This window comes from Haliotis cracherodii, unplaced genomic scaffold (assembly GCF_022045235.1).
Source record: "Haliotis cracherodii isolate W230 unplaced genomic scaffold, xgHalCrac1.p SCAF_11, whole genome shotgun sequence".
Classification (NCBI taxonomy): Eukaryota; Metazoa; Mollusca; class Gastropoda; order Lepetellida; family Haliotidae; genus Haliotis; species Haliotis cracherodii.
In genome coordinates, this window is record NW_027266266.1 from 8,081,891 (window position 1) to 8,106,050 (window position 24,160).

General features: G+C 45.3%; 1 protein-coding gene across 1 annotated transcript; it reads right to left on the reverse strand.

The window, feature by feature from the left end:
* Window positions 1-1,948: 1,948 nt before the first annotated feature.
* On the reverse strand, window positions 1,949-19,859 carry LOC139456062 (uncharacterized). The gene is made up of 10 exons (XM_071237569.1): window positions 19,697-19,859; window positions 18,716-19,036; window positions 18,300-18,400; window positions 16,312-16,465; window positions 14,562-14,673; window positions 10,282-10,458; window positions 8,230-8,543; window positions 6,438-6,541; window positions 4,194-4,341; window positions 1,949-2,073 (listed from the first exon to the last, which is right to left on the reverse strand). The coding sequence occupies exons 1-10, from the start codon at window positions 19,857-19,859 to the stop codon at window positions 1,949-1,951; spliced, it is 1,719 nt and encodes a 572-aa protein (XP_071093670.1).
* Between the last annotated feature and the right edge of the window lie 4,301 nt (window positions 19,860-24,160).

The window sequence follows — 24,160 nt, forward strand, 5'->3', positions numbered from 1 at the left end:
AACGTGGCCAAGCTTAGGGTAGCTCTTCATGCAGGATGCCGCGCAGTACTAATGTTTTGTTGGTTTGTTGGTTGTTTAACGACGCACTCAGCAATATTCCAGCTATATGACGGCGGTCTGTAAATAATCGAGTCTGGACCAGACAATCCAGTGATTGACAACATGAGCATCGATCCAAGCAATTGGGACCGATGACATGTATCAACCAAGTCAGCGATCCTGACCACCCGATCCCGATAGTCGCCTTTTACGGCAAGCATAGTCGCCTTTTACGGCAAGCATGGATTGCTGAAGACCTATTCTACCCCGGATCTTCACGGGCCAGTACTAAGGACAACCGTCCGCAAGATATTCAACAATATGCTATAAAGGTGATCTGTATATATATATATATCTTCAGCAATCCATGCTTGCCGTAAAAGGCGACTATGCTTGCCGTAAAAGGCGACTATCGGGATCGGGTGGTCAGGATCGCTGACTTGGTTGATGCATGTCATCGGTCCCAATTGCTTGGATCGATGCTCATGTTGTCAATCACTGGATATATATATCTCCCTGCATGGTCGAAACACCAGCTATTGTTCTACACGCCCAAAATTTATTTTACAGACATTCATCGTCATTACACTATCACTATGATTTCAACAGTTCCCTTATGTTTGTCGGTGGCATACATTAACCCCAGGACTCCGTACGGCACACTCTCACGCGCACAGCACAGCGCTTTCGTTATCCCAATATGGAGCGAAATCATGTATCCATATTCTGACTGAAAAAGGTAACTGTGCTTCACATAAAGATAAAAAAAAACATGTCGGGAATCGAACCCGGGTCCTCGGCGTGACGAGCGAACGCTTTGACCAGTAGGCTACCCGACTGCCCCTATGATGTAAATTAATGCCTCTTTCTGTACATGTTCATAAAGTCATCTCCTTGACTTAAAGGTCGTGATTCACAATTTAGAAGTACATGTTAATGTACGGCGCAAAATTTGGATGTTTGCGTGTTTGTTGGGTGAGGTGAGGTGAGGTGAGGTGAAATTGGGTTTAACGTCGCGTCCAAGATTATTGCACTTATATAGCGACATGCATGTGTGAGTGTGTGGCTGCTTGTACTAGTCCGATTTATAGTGCTAGCTCACTATACCATGCCGCAGTTTAACATGAATACCCCACTCAGACACAGTGAACTGACTCCGACCAGGCCTTGTTTTAGCCCCTTAATGCCGAGTGCCAGACAGGGTAACAACAAGTACCATCTTTTAACGTCTTTTGGTATGACGCGGCCGGGGATCGAACCCCGGACCTTCCGCTCTCCGGGCGGACGCTCTACCACTGGACCACGGACGCGGTCTCCTGGCGGTGGGAATTGTTGTCGTTATATACGCAGTAATTACAAGTGGCAGCAACTGAACTACAAGTAAAACATAGCAAGTGCTTTGAACAAAAAACAACAGCAGTGAGTGGAGTTTTCCAGAATGGTTTTGTGGTGGAACTAGAGTTATCTGCCCTTGTAGTGTACATGGAGACTGTAGGACTGGTCGTTTTCTGGATGGGACAGTTTCTAAAGGGTTGGCTGTAACTATTTAAGATCCTCTTAACTAGGACTATGTAACCGTTCAGTGGACCCTGTTCAATTGAAGCACTAACACAATGTGCATATGTATATTCAGACGCGGGGGCACGGGTTTGCCCAGTCGTCTAAGGCGCCGCGATTCGCTGTGCAGAATTGCGTCCCTTGGGCACACCAGAAATCTATGATTGTGGGTTCGAATTCCGGTTCGCCCCGATTTAGTTTCTAGGTTTGTCAGCACCATGCCCGTGCTTGTGAGTTTCACCAAAGTGGTAAACGTCCGAGACCTGCATCACTTCGGGCCTTCCTCCCACATTAAGCTAACACGCCGCGATAAAACTGGAATACTGTTAAAAACGGCGTTAAATCCAACTCATTATTCAGACGCGTCCAACGAATAGCGGAACTGTAGCTTGCAGTCCGCCATCTTCTCCTGGTAGAGCTGATCAAACCACTCGTTCTGGGCCACAGTGAACCAGTTCTTCCAGTCGCCCACTTCACCTGGAAATATGTAACAAATATGCAAGAAGCGTGTCTTTCTGTGAATGAAAGAGCTGAACAATGCTTTAAAACACATGTTATGGGGTTAAACCTTAAGATATCTTACTTTCCACATATTTGTGAAACAAGTTATTTTTGTAAAAAAATATTCCAGGTCCTCCCCAGAATATTCAGTGGCTCGTCCTTATATAAAAAGCGTTCTGTATATTCCCGTCTACCCCACAAGTTTGAAAATAATATTTTCATGAATTATGCGATATAAGCATAAAGCAAATCATAGGCCTTGAAAGTTGATAAACTCTAAATATGTAAAAGTCATACATTGATACGAGGGGCGGTCGGGTAGCCTAGTGGTTAAAGCGTTAGCTCGTCACGCCGAAGACCCGGGTTCGATTCCCGACATGGGTACATTGTGTGAAGCCCATTTCTGGTGACCCCCGCCGTGATATTGCTGGAATATTGCTAAAAGCGGCGTAAAACCATACTCACTCACTCACTCACTCACTCACTACATTGATACGTTAATCCAGACGATACCGTTCCCACTGAAACGTCCGGATTGACGTTCTAAATATTGTCTGGAGGAAGGAGCTTTCAGTCTGAACCCTAACACGGCCCGACATTGAAGTGTATATGAATCAGATACCACAGACGTCAATCTCCCGTTCGGGCATTTCCGTCGAGCAGAGTGACACAGAGGTGGAATGCGGTCGTATATATTTGTTTGTTGATCAACGCCGCACTCAGCAATATTCCCGCTATATGGCGGTCTGTAAATAATCTGAACCAGACAATCCAGTGATTAACATCATGAGCATCGATCTACGCAACTGGAATACGATGACAAGCAACCAAGTCCTCGAGCCTTACCTCCCGATACTGTTAGTCGCCTCTTACGACAAGCATGGGTTGCTGAAGACCTACCCGATCCCGTTAGTCGCCACTTACGACAAGCGTGGGTTGCTGAAGACCTACTCGATCGCGTTAGTCGCCACTTACGACAAGCATGTGTTTCAGAAGACCTACCCGATCCCGTCAGTCGTCACTTACGACAAGCATGGGTTTCAGAAGACCTACCCGATCCCGTTAGTCGCCACTTACGACAAGCATGGGTTGCTGAAGACCTACCCGATCCCGTTAGTCGCCACTTACGACAAGCATGGGTTGCTGAAGACCTACCCGATCCCGTTAGTCGCCACTTACGACAAGCATGGGTTTCAGAAGACCTACCCGATCCCGTTAGTCGCCACTTACGACAAGCATGGGTTTCAGAAGACCTACCCGATCCCGTTAGTCGTCACTTACGACAAGCATGGGTTGCCGAAGACCTACCCGATCCCGTTAGTCGCCACTTACGACAAGCATGGGTTTCAGAAGACCTACCCGATCCCGTTAGTCGTCACTTACGACAAGCATGGGTTTCAGAAGACCTACCCGATCCCGTTAGTCGTCACTTACGACAAGCATGGGTTGCTGAAGACCTACCCGATCCCGTTAGTCGCCACTTACGAAAAGCATGGGTTGCTGAGGACCTACCCGATCCCGTTAGTCGCCACTTACGACAAGCATGGGTTGCCGAAGACCTACCCGATCGCGTTAGTCGCCACTTACGACAAGCATGGGTTTCAGAAGACCTACCCGATCCCGTTAGTCGCCACTTAAGACAAGCATGGGTTTCACAAGACCTACCCGATACCGTTAGACGCCACTTACGACAAGCATGGGTTACTGAGGACCAATTCGGTCGTATGTGTTCACGGGTGACTGAGGAACGTTGTAACCACAAACTGGTGAAGTGTTTTCCCCAAAATAATAAATTGTGTATTTTGTCTCCATCACACACCGGTAGCGGCTTCTCGGGCCGACATCTTGCCTTAAAGATTGATACCATTTTCATTTTCCGACAACGCTCTGTGGCGCTCTTTTGTTTATAACGGGCATCCAGGAGAACCAAGACGTGGTAACTATACTTACAACCATTCTGGTGAAGATAATTCCAAGCTACACATCACTGTTAATTCATGTTTTGTATTTAAATTTCGATTAACCAACATATCTCAACGGTCCCTTGTGCGTTAAGACAATGCTTCACTGTAGTCTTGATAGAAATGTAAATTGACCTTTTCTGTATGCTTTGGCAGCACGTGCGGATGCAGCATTTGCCTTCATGTTGTCAAAGCTGCACGTGCGACACACGTGCTCCAAGTATTCCTCGCTCCTCTCCACGCCAAGGAATACAGACAGTCTCTTCGCCTCCCGCACTGGATTCTTGGTAAGATCAAATAAATATACGTTTAATTTAAAGAATTATGTTTCATTTTAGCATAAGACGTCTTTCTGGCATTAATTATCATATAATCATGGTAAACTGTTCAAAAATCTTCTATTCCCAATCCCGCAAATAATGCGGGGATTTTATTACACTTCAAACAATATTGTCACTATCCGTCTTCTGAATGGAATTTGACACAGGATTTATAAGGTTTGTTTGGTTTTGTTTGTTGTTTAACGTCGCACTCAGCAATATTCCAGCTATATGACGGCGGTCTGTAAATAATCGAGTCTGGACCAGACAATCCAGTGATTAATATCATGAGCATCGATCCACGCCATTGGGATCGATGACATGCATCAACCAAGTCAGCGAGCCTGACCACCCGATCCCGTTAGTCGCCTTTTACGACTAGCATAGTCACTTTTTACGGCAAGCATGGGTTGCTGAAGACCTATTCTACCCCGGATCTTCAAGGGTAGGTTTACACATTGTTCAGTTACGTTGGTTGGTTGGTTGGTTGGTTTGTTGTTTTACGCCGGACTCAGCAATATTCCAGCTATATGACGGCGGTCTGTAAATAATCGAGTCTGGACCAGACAATCCAGTGATTGACATCACGAGCATCGACCTAAACAATTTTGGATACGATGACATGCATAAAAAATGTCAGCGAGCCTGCCCACTCGATCTGGTTAGTCGCCTCGTACGACAAGCATGGGTTGCTGAAGATTAATTCTAACCCGGATCTTCACGTGGGACAAGCATGGGTTGCTGAAGATTAATTCTAACCCGGATCTTCACGGGGGACAAGCATGGGTTGCTGAAGATTAATTCTAACCCGGATCTTCACGGGGGACAAGCATGGGTTGTTGAAGACCAATTCTAACCCGGATCTTCACGGGGGACAAGCATGGGTTGCTGAAGACCAATTCTAACCCGGATCTTCACGGGAGACAAGCATGGGTTGCTGAAGACCAATTCAATCCCGGATCTTCACAGGGGACAAGCATGGGTTGCTGAAGACCAATTCTAACCCGGATCTTCACGGAGGACAAGCATGGGTTGCTGAAGACCAATTCTAACCCGGATCTTCACGGGGGACAAGCATGGGTTGCTGAAGACCAATTCTAACCCGGATCTTCACGGGAGACAAGCATGGGTTGCTGAAGACCAATTCTAACCCGGATCTTCACGGGGGACAAGCATGGGTTGCTGAAGACCAATTCTAACCCGGATCTTCACGGGGGACAAGCATGGGTTGCTGAAGACCAATTCTAACCCGGATCTTCACGGGGGACAAGCATGGGTTGCTGAAGACCAGTTCTAACCCGGATCTTCACGGGGGACAAGCATGGGTTGCTGAAGACCAATTCAATCCCGGATCTACACGGGGGACAAGCATGGGTTGCTGAAGACCAATTCTAACCCGGATCTTCACGGAGGACAAGCATGGGTTGCTGAAGACCAATTTTAACCCGGGTCTTCACGGGGGACAAGCATGGGTTGCTGAAGACAATTCTAACCCGGATCTTCACGGGGGGGGGGGGGGGGGGGCAACTCTCAAAATTGTCAACCACCGCAAGTTAGTTTTATATGTCAATTAAAGAAGGTTTAGTCAGATGTAATATAATTCTGATTGTGTGAAGCCCGTTTAGGACGCGATTGTCTTCGTACAACCAGCGTGTCATATTGGGAGATCTACGATGCTTCGATCAGTAGTGAGTATTGTTTTGCGCCGAATTTGGTAGTATTACAGCTATATCACTGCGGGGGACACCAGAAATGGACTTCACGCTTTGTACCCATGTGGAGAATCGAACCCTGACATTCGGCGTGATGAGCTAATGCCTTTACCACAAGGCTACCGAGTCGGCCCCTTCGATCAGTAAATCAATGGCACAACTAAAGCATGCTTGATTGCTGTCAGACCCAAAGGATATTGATTATTTTTGTGAAACCCCGGGGAAGGTTAGAGCTGCCAGACAAGCATAATCGGCGACTCTCGGATCCTGGTACATCTAAGGGAGGCAACTCGGCACCGTGAATTGTAGCATATTAGGTCAGTAAGTGGTAAGGGTGACAGTCTGACCTCTTTGACGTCTTCATAAAACAGGGTGTGTATCTGAAGGGCCGGGTGCGTCCTTTTCACCTTCTCCCACTCCCGGACAGATTCGAACCACGACCCGTACTGGACTGAAATGTTAGGCGCCGTGTAAAATATATTATGTAATTATGTACACCCTAAGACACAATGCAGAGTCTCCTACGCTACTGGGGCGGTCGGGTAGCCTAGTGGTTAAAGAGTTCGCTCGTCACGCCGAAGACCCAGGTTCGATTCCCGGCATGGGCACAATGTGTGAAGCCAATTTCTGGTGTCCCCCGCCGTGATATTGCTGGAATATTGCTAAAAGCGGCGTAAAACCATAGACACTCACTCACTCCTACGCTACTGTTTGTTTGTTGTTTAACGCCGCACTCAGCAATATTCCAGCTATATGATGGCGGTCTGTAAATAATGGAGCCTGGACCAGACAATCCAGTGATTGACATCACGAGCATCGATACACGCAGTTGGGATACGATGACATACAACTCAGCTAACCTGAACACCCGACCCCGTTAGTCGCCTTTTACGACAAGCACGGGGTCCTTAAGACCAATTCTACCCGGGATCTTCACGGATCCCTATGCTACTGTCGAGTCACCCCCGTGCCCGGGGGACTTTCCAACCCCAGAAAACACACAGTGACTGACGGCGATACTGAATACATCAAAGACAATGATGATTATGTAAGTTACTTTCGACGACGGGGGCGCGGGTGGCCCAGTCGTCTAAGACGCCGCGATTCGCTGTGCAGAGTTGCGTCCCTTGGGCTTGCCAGAAACCTATGATTATGGGTTCGCATGTTTCTAGCTTTGTCAGCACCATATCCGTGCTCGTGGGTTTCACCGAAGTGGTAAACGTCTGAGACCTGCTTCGTTTCGGGATTTCCTCTCACATTAAGCTGTCACGCCGCGATATAACTGGAATACTGTTAAAAGCGGCGTTAAACCCAACTCACATAGTCACTACTTTCGCCAACAAAATACACAAAGCCTGCCTTTAGGTGAGTGAGGATGATTTTACGCCGCTTTTGGCAATATTCCAGCAATGTAATGACGGGGGAGACCAGAAATAGGCTTCACGCCGTGTAACAATGTGGGGAATCGAACCCGGGCCTTCGGCGCGAGGCGCGAACGCTTTAACCCCTAGGCTACCCCACCACCCCAGTGTACCTTAATACGTGTGCGTGAGTATAAAGTGGTTTTACACCGCCTGTCCTAGTTTTCAAGCAATATTATTTCGCGTTCATTGTGAGCAAGTAGGGAATCGAATCCGGTCTCTCTCTCTCTCTCTCTCTCTCTCTCTCTCTCTCTCTCTCTCTCTCTCTCTCTCTCTCTCTCTCTCTCTCTCTCTCTCTCTCGCTCTCTCTGAGAAAATGAAAAATAGTCGATCCCAAATGGGTGGGTGAGTGAGTTGGGTTCAACGGTGCTTTTAACAGTATTCCAGTGATATCACGGCGGGTCAGCTTAATGTGGGAGGAACGCCCGACGTGATGCAGGTCTCAGACGGTTACCACTTCGGTGAAACCCACGAGCACGAGTATGGTGCTGACAACCCTAGAAACATAACCCCTCTCTCTCTCTCTCTCTCTCTCTCTCTCTCTCTCTCTCTCTCTCTCTCTCTCTCGTAAAACCCAACTCACTCACTATTTCACGACCATGCTTTTTCCTAAGGGCGCGTGTCTTATTGAGGGAATTTACACAAATGCCATTTTAATCGGAAAACCCCTCCAAATTCTCTAATACTCCTCGCTTTAAGGCAAGCCGTGTGTACTCACATTTTCCCTGAGCGAAGGGCCGGAGGTAATTCGCCCATTCTCCTTTGTAAGGCACTCGCGCTGACCTATTAAAATTATAGTACGAAACTGCGACGTCCTTCGGGTTCCTCAATATATAGACGACCTTGACCTTCTTGTTAAAGACACTGGGGGGTAAGTGTTGGACTCCCACGTGGGTGTTGAGGAGTCGAGGAGATAGGAGGTCGATGTATCCAGACTCCGGCGACCTCTCCAACATTGTGAGCATCTTGTCTCTGTCATCAGCGTCCAGTCTTCCGGCCAGTACAAGCCGAGTGACCTCCCACATCCAATGACTACCTGTAGGAACAGGGACACCGCCTTTGACGATTCTATTGGTCACATCGACATACATGTAGACTTGCACAAGTCTAAGGCAATAATTATTTGTTTAAATCATAATTCCTAATGTATATAATAATAAGAACAAATTGTCCATCCAAAAATGACTGGCATATTAAAATGTCCGCTTATCTAGACTTAATTAATGGATAGAATTACTACACATCCATGGGCCTATCTTTCAGTACAGCCTTGGAGCAAGGCTAACATATACGCGAAGAGAGATACTTAGTAATCCGTGCTTCTTTTACTAGAAACGATACCGTCCGCATTAACGGGGTTTCGCTGTACACGGCTTGTACGTCATAGCGTGAAGGTTTTATTTTAAAACGACAACGTGTACACATTTTAACGTTACTGGTGTTATATATCCAGGTGAAAATATATCCATGGTTTTATAAGGGAGGTTTGAGCGCCTTAGGTAACAGCCCTGTTACGCCCAGCATTCGCAGTTTGGCGAAACCCATTTCCATTGGTCGGGCTCAGTAAGAACAGGGGTCATAATCGGCACGCACAACCAGCTGATCTTGGCAGCTAAGGGACACAACTCTGCCTCGCCTTAGACGAAGTGGACATCTGTCCTTGCTTTACATCTTCCCGAGGCAAGGGAGTTAACTGGCTACAGAAGTCCAGTTTCCATCCTTGCCGAACTAGGCTGGTATTATGGAGTTATTTTGGCTGGACTAACGAGTCTGTGCATAGTCCAATCAAAATCGCTTAACGAAATCGACATCCGGTTCGTAAACTGTCGCCAAGATTTCGGTCGATTGCGGGATTTGCATACCATGTGTTCCGCCAACTGGGCGTCTACAGATATTTTCCACATCTTTTCGTGTTTTTAATCTAGGTGCTCACCTGATTTGATGCACATCGCGAAGTAGGACCCCTTTTATCACAATATAGATTTTGATTATCGATCAGATCGTCTTCACACGGCGCCGCCATTTTGTTTGAAGCAAATGTAAGCGATATAAGAGGTGGAATCTGATAAGAGGGACATGCTGGGCTCGATCGTAGTTCGACAAGGGTCATCTTCACGAGGCAAGGGAGTTAACTGACTTTAAAAGTCCAGTTTCCACCCTTGCCGAACAAGGCTGGAGTTGCTAGGCTCGATCTTGGCGCCACCAGTGGCTATTACCAATTATGTTCCTTCTAAGCCTCTCCTACTGACCAATCAGATTCCACCTCTCGTATCACTTGCGTTTGCTTCAACAAAAATGGTGGCGCCCAGTCAGGACGATCTAATCAATGATCAAGATCTATATTGTGATAAAACGGGTCTTACATCGCGAAATGCATCAAATCACGTGAGCACCTTGATTAAAAACGTGAACAGGTTTGGAACAAATCGGCTGGCAACTAGTTGGCGGTGCACATGCTTTGTAAATCCTGCAAAAGACCGAAATCTGCCAAATCGGATTTCGATTTCGGAGCGCAATTTTGATTGGACTATGCATAGACTCGTTAGACCAGCCAAAATGTAACTCCATATTACCAGCCTAGTTCGGCAAGGGTGGAAACTCAACTTTTATAGTCAGTTAACTCTCTTGCCTCGGGAAGATGGACAAGGGTAGAAACTGGACTTTAACTGTCAGTTAACACCCTTGCTTCGGGAAGATGTTGCTTTATGTCCGTAGAATAATCACAACCATAAACTGGGGAAATGTCATAATGTTCATCACACATGTAAACGTACCTGACTTGGGGTAGGCACAAAGGATGATATCGCCGTCGCGGATGTCGATGGAACTGATGTTGCGGATGATGTCGGGGTCGAAGTTGGGGAATATGACGCCGTTGTAGTCTACAGCCGTAACAACATCTCCGCCTTCGTCGGGGATTTCAACAACTGACATCTGTGTTATCAATAGGACATAATCATCACGTAATTATCTGTTTACTCATGTTAATCAAATAGGAATTCTTTGTTCTATTCTTAAATCATTCCTTGAGAATCGGGCGAAAGTATCCGCGAATTATACCTTATAGTAATAGTTATACTAAGGGGAACTTAGGGGGTGGGGTGTTACTTTACATGATTACAAATATCTACATTCACTGGCTGATAAGCCACTGCTACCATGACAACAACTCCAAATAGAGGCTGTGCATGGTCACATGATTACAAATATTTACATATTCACTGGTTGATGGCCCAGTCGTCTGAGGCGTCGCGATTCGCTGTGCAGAGTTGCGTCCCTTGGGTTCGCCAGAAAGCTATGATTGTGGGTTCGAATCCCGGTTCGCCCCGATTATGTTTCTAGGTTTGTCAGCACCATACCCATAACATATCGTGGGTTTCACCGAAGTGATAAACGTCTGAGACCTGCAACACTTCGGGCTTTCCTCCCACATTAGACTGACACGCCGCAATATCACTGGAATACTGTTAAAAGCGGCGTTAAACACAACTCACTCACTCACTCAAAAATCTTCTATTCACAATCCTGCAAATAATGCGGGGATTTTATTACACTTCAAACAATATTGTCACTATCCGTCTTCTGAATGGAATTGACACAGGATTTATAAGGTTTGTTTGTTTTTGTTTGTTGTTTAACGCCGCACTCAGCAATATTCCAGCTATATGACGGCGGTCTGTAAATAATCGAGTCTGGACCAGACAATCCAGTTATTGAGTTTTTCTCCATCTGAAATACTGTTCAAAGCCACGTTAAACCCAACTCGCCCGCTCCCTCCCTCGCCTATAGTCGATTTAATGACAAAGGTGATGTCTCTTTAGATAAAGGATATAGCAGGACTCTGAGGTTATGGTCGAGAAAGTAAGACCGAGACAAGAAGGTATCGGCAATGTAAGACCGAGGAGCGAAGCCTCGAGGTACTACATTGCTGATACCCGAGTGGGAAAACAGAGGGTTACAAAACTTAACATGTGATGCAGGTTCGGTTCCCGCCATCAATAATGAAAAAAGTTTCATTTCTTTTCTTCGATTTTAGAATATTGGAAGTTTGAAACACTAATTCCAACTGCGACCCAAATCATCAGGTCTTACCAGCAAAAAGTAAAACCTCAGATTTCTACAGCAACCCATGCTTGTGGTAAGAGGCGACTAACGGGATCGGGTGGTCAGGATCGCTGACTTGGTTAATGCATGTCATCGTATCCCATTTGGGTAGATCGATGCTCATGATGTCAATCACTGGATTGTCTGGTCTAGACTCGATTATTTACAGACCGCCGTCATGTAGCTGGAATATTGCGGCGTTAAACAACAAACATGATCATCATCACGAGATATCTACACAATAGGCAGTAGCTTCATAACTAACCGCCACTCCAGATTACTTGTTAGAAGATGGAGAGCTACAGAAACGAGGGCGGTATGGTTCATAAGTGAAAAGGATCACATTGAAGAGCACTAATATATTGGACGCTTAAATTACGGACAATTGTTATAGCGAAAGTCGATTCAAAGCTAACTGTTGATTGCTCACCTCAGCCTGGTGGTGGTCGTGTCTGGGTCGGATTGCTCCACAACTGAATGGACGCTTGTACCATATATTATCTTGCGACCTTTGACCTGACCTATTATTGTCTGATATCTGGTTTCTGAATCATGGGACTCCGCTCCGCTCACACTCCACGCCACGCCCTTTTCCACGATCGTGAAGTTTGTAACGCTAAGACGTCTACCACCTCTTTGTTGTGATATTTCAAACTAGCACGCTCTTTTTTTGTTTGTTTGTTGTGTAACGCCGCACTCAGCAATATTCCAGCTATATGACGTTGGTCTGTAAATAATCGAGTGTGGACTAGACAATCCAGTGATTGATATCATGAGTATCGATCCACGCAATTGGGATCGATGACATGCATCCACCAAGTCAGCGAGCCTGACCACCCGATCCCGTTAGTCTCCTCTTACAAGCATAGTCACCTTTTACGGCAAGCATGGGTTGCTGAAGCCCTATTCTACCCCGGGTCTTCACGGGTTCGGAGACGATGACATACATCAACCAAGTAAGCGATCCTGCCCACCCGACGCCGTGAGTCGCCTCTTACGACAAGCATAGTCACCTCTTACGGCAATCATGGGTTGCTGCAGACCTTTTCTACCTCGGATGTTCACGGGTTACAAACATGGTATGAAGTGAGTTTAATATCGTGTAAGTACGACATGTTATTCGTTGTCGTTGGGCGTGTCAGTAACCTTTGACGTTGGGTTCGAGTTCCTGTTCGCCCTGACGATGGTGCCAGGTTTGGAAGCAACAGGTCCGTGCTTGTTGGTTCCACTAAAGTGGCAAAGCTAAAAAAACAGCATCACTTTGGACTTTCAACCCAAATCCAGCTGACACGATGTGATAGGTTTGAAGTGCTGTTCAAAGCGGCGTTAACCCCAACACACTAAGACACTCGACACCGTCATCAGTTACAGATGGGTGGACTGTCACTGCTATAAAAAAAACACAAAATGTCTTCCCGTGAAAGGAGCCAAGTATCTTTTTTATTTTTATAATGTTTGTTTACAGTTGAGGGGAAGTGAAATGTACGGTGGCCCATTTGCAAATTAACACGATTTGTCATACAAATATGTGATAAATCATGTATAAAGTAGATATTGAATCGCTGAAAAACGAAAATGTCAAAAACTAAAATGGAAATGTCAAAAACCAAAACGAAAAGGTCAAAAACTAAAATGAAATTGTCAAAAACAAAAACGAAAAAGTCAAAAACTAAAATGAAAATGACAAAAACAAAAACGAAAATGTCAAAAACTAAAATGAAAATACAGAAATGTATTTCCTTCCACCGCGGTGAAAACTTTGTTTTGGACATTTCCATTTTAGTTTTTGACATTTTCGCTTCACATTTCAGCGATTCAATAGCTACTTTATACATGATTTATCACATATTTGTATGACAAATCGTGTTAATTTGCAAATGGGCCATGTTTTCGGTTGTTTTTATACACGATTTATCACATATTTTTATGACAAATTTACGATAAAAGTAAGTGAAATATGAAAATATTGAAAAAAAACAGTCTCCATGCCCCTTATTGGCCACCATAGAAATAAAATGGGGTTTCACGTCCCTTCCAGGATTATTGCAGTTATATACCGACGGAGTGAGTGAGTGAGTGAGTGAGTGAGTTGGGGTTTAACGCCGCTTTTAACAGTATTCCAGTTATATCGCGGCGTGTCAGCTTAATGAGGGAGGAAAGCCCGAAGTGATGCAGGTCTCAGACGTTTACCACTTCGGTGAAACCCACGAGCACGGGTATGGTGCTGACAAACCTAGAAACATAATCGGGGCGAACCGGGATTCGAACCCACAATCATAGGTTTCTGGCGTGTCCAAGGGACGCAACTCTACACAGCGAATCGCTGCGCCTTAGACGACTGGGCCACCCGTGCCCCCATATACCGACGGATGTACGAAGGTGCGTCTGCCTGTACTGGTTCGGACTTGTGACGGTTTTATAATGCTAGCCCACTGAGGTACCATGCCGCAGTTGTACATGGATACCCCACCCAGACACAGTATACCGCGCCGACCCGCCCTTGTTTTATCCCCTCAATACCGAGCGCCAGGCAGGGTAACAACAAGAACCATCTTTTAACTTCTTTTGGTATATGACACGGCGGACCGCCGACCCACCGCGCTGATCCACACGCTCTATCCACTAGACCACATATATGTGGTTAACATAAACAAACAATTTTTCTTCTCTGAAATACTACCACTTTTTCTATCTACAGTAAACTACGTTTATAACGAACACGCTTAAAACAAACTGACGGATATAACGAACTGGTTTTTTTGGTCCCGTCCATTTGCTGTATATATGTTGTAATTATGCGTATAACGAACTACGGTTATGACGAACTAAATTTAGTGGTCCCTTTGAGTTCGTAATAACAGCAGTTTACTGTATGATAGAATGACGATATAATGCCATGGGTAACTGAGGATGTATCAACTCCTGGAAGCTTTAAAACAAGTTTACTTCGAAGTGTATTTAATATCCAGGTGACAGTCTCCCATCTTCTCGGCATATAACATATCAAACCACTCATTTTGGGCCACGGTGAACCAATTTTTCCAGTCGCCAATTTGACCTGAAACAAATAAAACAAGGGTATGAGTGGAGGGTTGTGGATACTTCTCAATTAGTGATAGAGACATTGTTGTATGCTTATCAAGAATTAACAGAAGTGCCCTATCAAATGTTGAGAAGTATATATCACAGCGTGTCAGCTTGATGTAGAGGAAATCCCGATTTGATTGCAAATCGTAGATGTTTGAATAGAGGCCTAAATGAGTTGATATACATTTATCACATTAATGAAATTTCTATTTAAATCAACTTTCTTTAACTATTCGGTTATACGTTACATCCTATACCCAGTGAGCGATTGTGTGTTGTTTTATGCCGCAGTCAGCAATATTCCAGCTTTACCATTGTGGCCAGTGAATAAACCCGTCTGTGCCAGTCTTATCAGTGGTTGATAGCACGACCATCAGTCCTCGCCGTTGGGGCACGGTGACCCATAATCAGTCTGTCATTCCGTCTGTCACCAGTCTGTCATCAGTCTGTCATAATCTGGATGCCCGATCCTCATTCTAGGCGGCTGTTATGTTATGCATGGGTCTGTTTCAGGTACCCAAATGGGGACCTATTCTAACTTGGAATCATCAGGTTGTGTTGCTAGGGACCTATTCTAATCCAGAATCTCCATAAGGACATTAGGTTGTGTTGCTGGGGAACTATTCTAATCCAGAATCTCCACAGGGACGTAAGGTTGTGTTGCTAGGGACCTATTCTAATCCAGAATCTCCACAGGGACATTAGGTTGTGTTGCTGGGGACCTATTCTAATCCAGAATCTCCACAGGGACATTAGGTTGTGTTGCTGGGGACCTATTCTAATCCAGAATCTCCACAGGGTCATTAGGTTGTGTTGCTGGCGACCTATTCTAATCCAGAATCTCCACAGGGACATTAGTTTGTGTTGCTAGGGACCTATTCTAATCCAGAATCTCCACAGGGACATTAGGTTGTGTTGCTGGGGGCCTATTCTAATCCAGAATCTCCACAGGGTCATTAGGTTGTGTTGCTGGGGACCTATTCTAACCCAGAATCTCCACGGGCTCATTAGGTTGTGTTGCTGGGGACCTATTCTTATCCAGAATCTCCACAGGGACATTAGGTTGTGTTGCTGGGGAACTATTCTAATCCAGGATCTCCACAGGGACATAAGGTTGTGTTGCTGGGGGCCTATTCTAACCCGGAATCTCCACAGGGTCATAAGGTTGTGTTGCTGGGGACCTATTCTAACCCGGAATCTCCACAGGGTCATAAGGTTGTGTTGCTGGGGACCTATTCTAATCCAGAATCTCCACAGGGACATTAGGTTGTGTTGCTGGGGACCTATTCTAATCCAGAACCTCCACAGGGACATTAGGTTGTGTTGCTGGGGGCCTATTCTAACCCGGAATCTCCACAGGGTCATAAGGTTGTGTTACTGGGGACCTATTCTAACCCGGAATCTCCACAGGGTCATTAGGTTGTGTTGCTGGGGACCTATTCTAATCCAGAATCTCCACAGGGTCATAAGGTTGTGTTGCTGGGGGCCTATTCTAACCCAGAATCTCCACAGGGTTGTGAAGTTTATCAAAGGGACATTAAGCTGCCACACCATGGCATAACTGACACACAACCAACTCACTAACTCTTCTGTCGGCGACCATGCCTACCTTTTCTATAAACTGATTCCCGGGTGACTTTTGATGTGGCCTTGAGTTTCTTCAGGGAGTCAAACTCGCAATGGTTACACACTTGTGTGACAAAAGCTTCACTTCTTTCAACACCCAGGAATTCACTTAGTCTCTTTGTCTCTCTGAATGTATCCTGTCATAACAAACCAGCAGGACATTTCATAACAGTTGACAATTTTAACATGCTTGTCTCATCGAGCGGCGTGGTAAGAATAAATATTTTTCAGGGTCATACATCGTTTGACAGAATACTGAATTTTCCGCTCCGCTCGGTGATCACGTGACAAAGGACATATTAAAGGACAAAATGGTTACTGTCAAACTGATAGCTGAGTGATCTAGATACATGTATATATGTGTTACAGATTTGTGAATGAAAAATAATTCTCCAAATATTTCACAATATGGACAACCAGTTTGCTCATTCCAGCAATGGGCAGGTAATTGTTCTGCCCAAAGAGTTTCTGTGTTTCTCGCTACCGCTGAGGACATTCCATGACAGGTCACGTCATAACGACCTATCGACCCGTGAAGATCCGGGGTAGAATAGGTCTTCAGCAATGCATGTCGTAAGAGGCGAATAACGGGATCGGGTGCTCAGGCTCGCTGACTTGGTTTTTGCGTCGATCGATGCTCATGGTGTCAATCACTGGATTGTCTGGTCCAGACTCGATTATTTACAGGCCGCTGTCATATAGCTGGAATATTGCTGAGTTCGGCGTTAAACAACAAACAAACAAACAAACAAACAAACAAACAAACAGAACGACCTTTCACGGACTTTGTCCTTTTGACTTCTGTGAATAAGATTTTAAAACTTATTTTCGTCACGGTCCAATGCACGCAATGGGCAGTTGCACTGACTGGGTGTAACATAGGCTCCAATAGTGACGTATATCACAGCGGCATCTCCACAGGTGCACGAAGTCTACATAGCCCGAGGTCCAGCTGGCAACTGACAGGGAACAGAAATGAAGAGGCGTGCAGTCCGGTCTCTAGTCGTTGTTGCCGTATCCCTAGCCAGGGAGCGGTGTCTCTAGCCGGGTTGCAATCTCTCCAGCCATGCTGCAGTGTCCCTTGTCAGGTAGCGTGTCCTGTGTCACGTGATTAGCAACAGTTTGAATCGCTGACGGGCATGGGGACTATATTACTATATTAGGCTTCAGTGGTCATAATCGTGTCAGAGTAAAACGAGTGAGTGAGTGAGTAATTAAAGATCTTCCAGTTATAGCATAACCAATCAAGCGAGTTTACAATGTGAGTGAGTGAGTATGGTTCGACGCCAATTATAGGAACGTATTCCAGCAACATCACTGCGGGGAACACCAAAAATGGGCTGCACACGTGTACCCAATCGATCGTGGATCGATGCTGGTGTTGTAAATTACTGGATTGTCTGGTCCAGTCTCGATTATTTACAGACCGACGTCATACAGCTGGAATATTGTTGAGTGCTGCGTTAAACAACCAACAAACAAATCCTATGCATGTACGGAGTGTGTCTGTGAGTATGGTGTCACGCCGCTTTTAGCAATATTCAAGCAACATCACGGCAAGTGACGCCAGAAATGGCCTTCACACATTGCCACATGTCGGGAATCTTCGGTGTAACGGACGAGCGCTTTAACCACCAGGCTAACCACTACCCTCCTATACACTCATCGGGGGCACGGGTGGCCCAGTCGTCTAAGGCGCCCCAATTCGCTGTGCAGAGTTGCGTCCCTTGGGCACGTCAGAAACCTATGATTGTGGGTTCAAATCCCGGTTCGCCCCGAGTATGTTACTAGGTTTGTCAGCACCGTACCCGTGGTCGTGGGTTTCACCGAAATGGTTCAAGCCTAAGGCTTGCGCCACTTTAGGCTTTCCTCCAACATTAAGCTGACACGCTGTGATAAAACTGGAACACTGTAAAAAATACGCCATTAAACCCACCTCACTCTCTCGCTAAACACAGAGCAGATTCTCACCTGCTTCAAGTTCTCATAATAGATGGTCAGTATGGGGACGTCAGTGGTCTTCTTCACCTCCTCCCAGTCCTTCACGTAGTCAAACCAGGAACCGTAGTCAACTGAAAAAATACACCAGTTCGGAAACTTTTATAGTCAGTTAACTCCCTTGCCTCGGGAAGAAGCCGATATTAGGCTATGGAGGCGAATGGGTCGAGGGTATTTATCAAAATAGAATGGAGATATAATTGATAATAACTCGATAATCGAACATTCAACGTAGAAAGAGATATCTCAAACAGTTTTAAGGAAATATCAAAAGGGCGCCGCAGGTTATCAACACATTTGTTTGTTTGCTTGCCTGCATCAAAAGAAACGAGCGTGAGATCATTTTATCAGCCCTTGGCAATTCATAGGTGTTTTTTTCTTTTACTTACATTTGCCCTCCATAAGGCTCTTCAAGTAATTCGTCCATTGTCCATTGTATTTGAAATGTGGGATGTTGATTACGAAGTTGTAGCAAGACACTGCCAGGTCTTTGGGGTTGCGAATTAGATAGATGATTTTAGGTTTGTTAATGCTCACGTCAACCGGAAGCTGCCGGAAGAGCTGGTGCGAGTTGAGGATTCTGGGAGATGGGAGGTCCTTATAGTCACCCTCATCCGTGAATTCAAGCATGCGCGTCATCTTGCTGACGTCATCACAATCCAGCTTCCCAACCAGTAGTAAGCGAGTCTTCTCCCACAACCAGTTTGTCCCTACAAATGCAAAGGTGAGTGAGTGAGTGAGTGAGTAGCGTGAGTTATAGAATGTAAATGAGCCTTCCTAATACTATTATAGTCAATATTGACAGTAAAGACAAGATATTGTACGGATTACAACATCTTAATGTTATTTTTGGTTTGTTTGTTGTTTAACGCCGCACTCAGCAATATTTCACCTATATGACGGCGGTCTGTAAATAATGGAGTCTGGACCAGGCAATCCAGTGACTGATATCATGAGCATCGATCTACGCAATTGGGATCGATGACATGCATCAACCAAGTCAGCGAGCCTGACAACCAGATCCCATTAGTCGCCTCTTACGACAAGCATAGTCGCCTTCTACGGCAAACATGAGTTGCTGGAGACCTATTCTACCCCGGATTTTCACAGGTCGCTAGCATTATAAACCGACATTAGTCAAGACCCAGACCTTCGGCATGGTGTGCCTTATAAGTATACTGAGTGAGTATGGTTTTACGCCGCCTTTAGCAATATTCCAGCACTATCACGGCGGGGGACACCAGAAATGGGCTTCACACATTGTACCCAAGTGAGGAATCGAACCCGGTTCTTTGGCGTGACGAGCGAACGCTTTGACCACTAGGCTACCCCATCGTTCCTCCTAATAAGAAAGGTATATTTCGTGTTACCTGACTTCGGGTATGCACAAACAAGGACGTCATCAGATCTGACTTTTACGGCTGGCATGTTGAGGACAGCCTTTTTACAGGGGAAATCTGGGTAGATGTACCCGTTATGATTGAACAGTGTCATCTCGTCACCACCCGCGTCGGCCACAGTCACTGACGTCATGGTGTCTCTAATGATGAAGTTGTTGTTGATACAGCAGTCTGTAAGGTAAAACGTGTGTATTAGGGGTGGTCAGGTTCGCTGACTTGGTGATGCATGTCGTCGTATCCAAATTGCATCTATCGATGAATATGATATCAATCACTGAATTGTCTGGTCCAGCCTCGATTATTTACAGATGGCTATCAAAAAGCTGAAATATTGCTGAGTGTGGTCTAAAACAACAAATAAACAAAACCAAAAAATCATTTGAGAAGACTTTTTCAAGCATTTTGTCTTGGCTGCGTTTCTACTATAAACCATGAGCCCACGATAATCAGCTCCTCGCCAACAGGACAAATCAACTTTTTTAAATATATATCTTGATTCAGGAGCGATGAGGTAGCACCGTGGTTAAAGCGTAGGCGCGTCATGTCGATGGCCTGGGTTCGATTCGCTATAACAGTATAATAATGTGTGAAGCTCATTTCCCTCGTCATGATAAACTGCGACACACTATGTGATTTGATCGACAACATTCCTGCCATTTTCTCCCATTTTGATTGAGTGAGTGAGTTGGGTTTAACGCCGCATTTAACAGTATTCCAGTCATATCACGGCGTGTCAGTGATGCAGGTCTCGGACGTTTACCACTTCGGTGAAACCCACGAGCACGGGTATGGTGCTGACAAACTTAGAAACATAATCGGGGCGAACCGGGATTCGAACCCACAATCATAGGTTTCTGGCGTGCCTAAGGGACCCAACTCTGCACAGCGAATCGCTGCGCCTTAGACGACTGGGCCACCCGTGCCCCCATTTTGAAATATTAACCACTCACCAAGGTATTCAAACGTGCGCTGTCCACTTTATGTTATCCTCGTTGCTATCGATAATCAACCAACTCTATCATCCAATTATAGCATCCAAAGATAATAGTTTCAAAAGAAAAGAAATGTTATGAAACAGGAATAGCGGACCTTTTCCACAATGTCACTGTTTGAACTGTAGGCGAGTGGATCCAGCGAGCACGACTTGCACGTGAAGGTTGCGCAAAGATAACATCAACAGTCAGGCCCGTGACAGAAGGCGTGCGCGTGGGTCCTGATGTCGCTTACGTAACATGTGAATCATGTGACAAGTATTGTTTTACGCCGTTTTTAATAATGCTCCAGAAATATCACAGCCGGTGCCCCAGAAATGAGTTTCCTGCCTTGTACCTATGGGAGAATTGAACCAAGACCTTCGCTGTGACGAGCAACACACCCACCCACACACACACACACACACACACACACACACACACACACGCCAAATACTTCAGGATGTTTTCAAGGGTGAATTTAAAGAATTCGGTTATTCAATTTCTTCAGTGAGTGAGTGAGTGAGTGAGTATGGTTTTACGCCGCTTTTACCCGACCGCCCCCCAATATCTTCAGATTTGAATAGCGGATTTACTTTCTTCTTTTTAGATTGGGGAATCTAAATTTACCGTGCAAAATAGTTTCATTCTTATCAAGAGTCCGAATCCAAGTTGTCTGTGGAATCATTACCGCTAAAAAAGATTTTTGAAATAATAAAGCACTCGTGAATATCTATGTTACTTTTGGGGCACGGGTGGCCCAGTAGTCTAAGGCGTCGCGATTCGCTGTGCTGAGTTGCATCCCTTCGGCACACCACTTACCTATGATTGTGGGTTCGAATCCCGGTTCGCCCAGATTATGTTACTAGGTTTGTCAGCACCATTCCCGTACTCGCTGGTTTCACCGAAGTGGTAAACGCCTGAGGCCTGCATCACTTCGGACTTTCCTCCCACATTAAGCTGACACGCCGCGAAATAACTGTAATACTGTTAAAAGTGGAGTTAAACCCAACTCATTCACTTTTCTTTTAGTTTCCTTCTTTATCTCTATCCTGAGGGGCCGCCTCCGTGGTCTAGTGGTAGAGCGTCCGCCCGGAGAGCGGGAGGTCCGGGGTTCGATCCCCGACCGTGTCATACCAAAAGACATTAAAAGATGGTACTTGTTGTTGCCCTGTCTGGCGCTCGGCATTAAGGGGCTAAAACAAGGACTGGTCGGAGTCAGTATACTGTGTGTGAGTGGGGTGTTCATGTTAAACTGCCGCATGGTATCTCAGTGAGCTAGCACTATAAATCGGCATCAGTCTGGACTAGTACAAGCAGCCACACACGTACATGCACGTCGCTATATAAGTGCAATAATCTTGGACGCGACGTTAAACCCCATTTCACCTCACCACCTCTATCCTGAGGGACAAAGTTTTCTTCCCGCACTTATCCATTGACTGCCTGGCGGGGGCACCCCTACGCAGCCTCATGGGGGCGCCTACGTTTTGATCCGCCACCTTTCTGTGAGGGTCTAGAGGATTTTAAGTGATGTATGTCTCATTAAAGATTTCGTTGAAGAAAAACATTTAGCACATGCACGGTAAGAAAATGTAGAGTTTGTAGTGCCAGAGATAGGCAAAGGTTGACGCCACGAAGAGACAAACTTTCTATAATAAGTATATATAAGTAGCAGTGTCAGAGAGAGTTGTGTGGCAGGTAACATACGTCGCATTACCTCTATCGTCAACATATTTTATTTGTCTCTAAGTGATGATGATCATGGTGATGATGGAATGATTTTGAACACGTTGAACAAGGAAAATGTCCACAATATTTCTGATGTCTAAACAATGAACATTCAGAACCAGTAGTCTTTTAACAACAGTCACGGGTGTATACGGGCGTAGTAGTGTATGAAGACACCTTTAGGATATAATTTGGTAATTAAGTTCAATAAAATACAGTCTAACAAACAGAGTTCGATGAAACAGACAAAAACATGACCATCAACGTCGTGAACGGTCAACTGTGTTTTTTTGTTTCTAATCTCCGATTCCTATTTTGCATTACTTTCTTTATCGTGAATTCATAATCTAAACGTTTGACTGTGGTCGACAAGAACCTTAAATTTAGAAAAATAAAATAAAAATAAATAGATGTGACCTACTGTGTTGTCAGAGGACTTGTTTATGTGGGGGGTTTCACACTTCGTGTCAACGACAACGTCCACGTCAGCATGAGGCATTAGTGTCGGTGGGTTCCGTTTTAAAACTTAACTCATCGCATCAAATACCAAGGAACAGTGCTAGCTAAAGTATACTATCATTGCGCATCAAAGGGAAACCACTTTTCACAATGAGTGAATAAATCTATTGAAATTACCGGTCTGTATAGCTGCCCCATACAACCACTTCTTCAGTTCAATGCGATGCGGCTAAGACACACTCGGTTTGAGCAGAACGCTTCCCAGTCAACCTGAGCAGAGGCCCGTGAAGATGGTTGCCCGGGTCAGGGGTCAAACTGTCCGCTCTGCTAACCACCAATTCAAGTCTATCAGGGCACGTCCAGTCCAACAAGTGTGCCGCTGTGAGACCAATAATAATTTTAATAAAGTCTGTTTTGCTCGACTTGCTAGCCTTGAAATTCAGGGTCAAAATAGGTCTTCAGCAACCTATGCTTGCCGTATTAGGCGACTATGATTGCCTAAAAGGACCACCAACGGAATCGGGTGGTCGCTGACTTGGTAGGTGCATGTCATCAGAGACCATATAATATATCTATTATATGGTCTCTGATGTCATCGTATCCAAAATTCGTAGATCGATGTTCATAAATTCAATCACTGGATTGTCTGGTCCAGACTCGAATATTTACAGTCCGCCATCATATAGCTGGAATATTGCTGAGTCGGGTGTTAAACAACAAACAAAGAAATTAACATTAATGGAGTGAGTATGGGTTTACGCCGCTTTTAGCAATATTCCAGCAGTATCACGACGGGGTACACCAGAAATGGGCTTCACACATTGTACCCATGTCGGTAATCGAACCCGGGTCTTCGGCGTGACGAGCGAACGCTTTAACCACTAGCCTACCCGACCGCCCCTAACATTAATGGAAGCATATACATGTTTATTGAATATTTGTTGTGTGTTACTATTTATGTCAGAAGTAGACAGTAGCAATCCCTCGACCTGACCAATATGTTTATCAAAAACATCCATAACCTTTCTGTTAATAAGCAAGGCTATCCCACGGCTATCATTACTGCCACGTGACAGGATGATATCATGACCCCATTGTGATGTCATTACCTTTTTATCTTCTCCAATACTGTGTGTCTCCTGCTACAAAATTATGTCAATTTCCTGATCTTTCAAAAATATTTATATTCCCCTTTTGACTACCCCTCAAACCCCTTGCATTACCAGTTGCTAACTTCAAATGTACCATACTGGGTGGAAAAATAGAAACAGTA

Excerpts from the sequence above, each read along its gene's own strand:
- LOC139456062 (XM_071237569.1), bottom strand. The coding sequence starts at position 19,859 with ATGACGTCAGTGACTGTGGCCGACGCGGGTGGTGACGAGATGACACTG. Across the intron at positions 18,401-18,715 it reads GAGCCTTATGGAGGGCAAAT|TTGACTACGGTTCCTGGTTT; the intron begins GTAAGTAAAAGA and ends GTATTTTTTCAG. Across the intron at positions 14,674-16,311 it reads GGAATCAGTTTATAGAAAAG|GTCAAATTGGCGACTGGAAA; the intron begins GTAGGCATGGTC and ends TATTTGTTTCAG.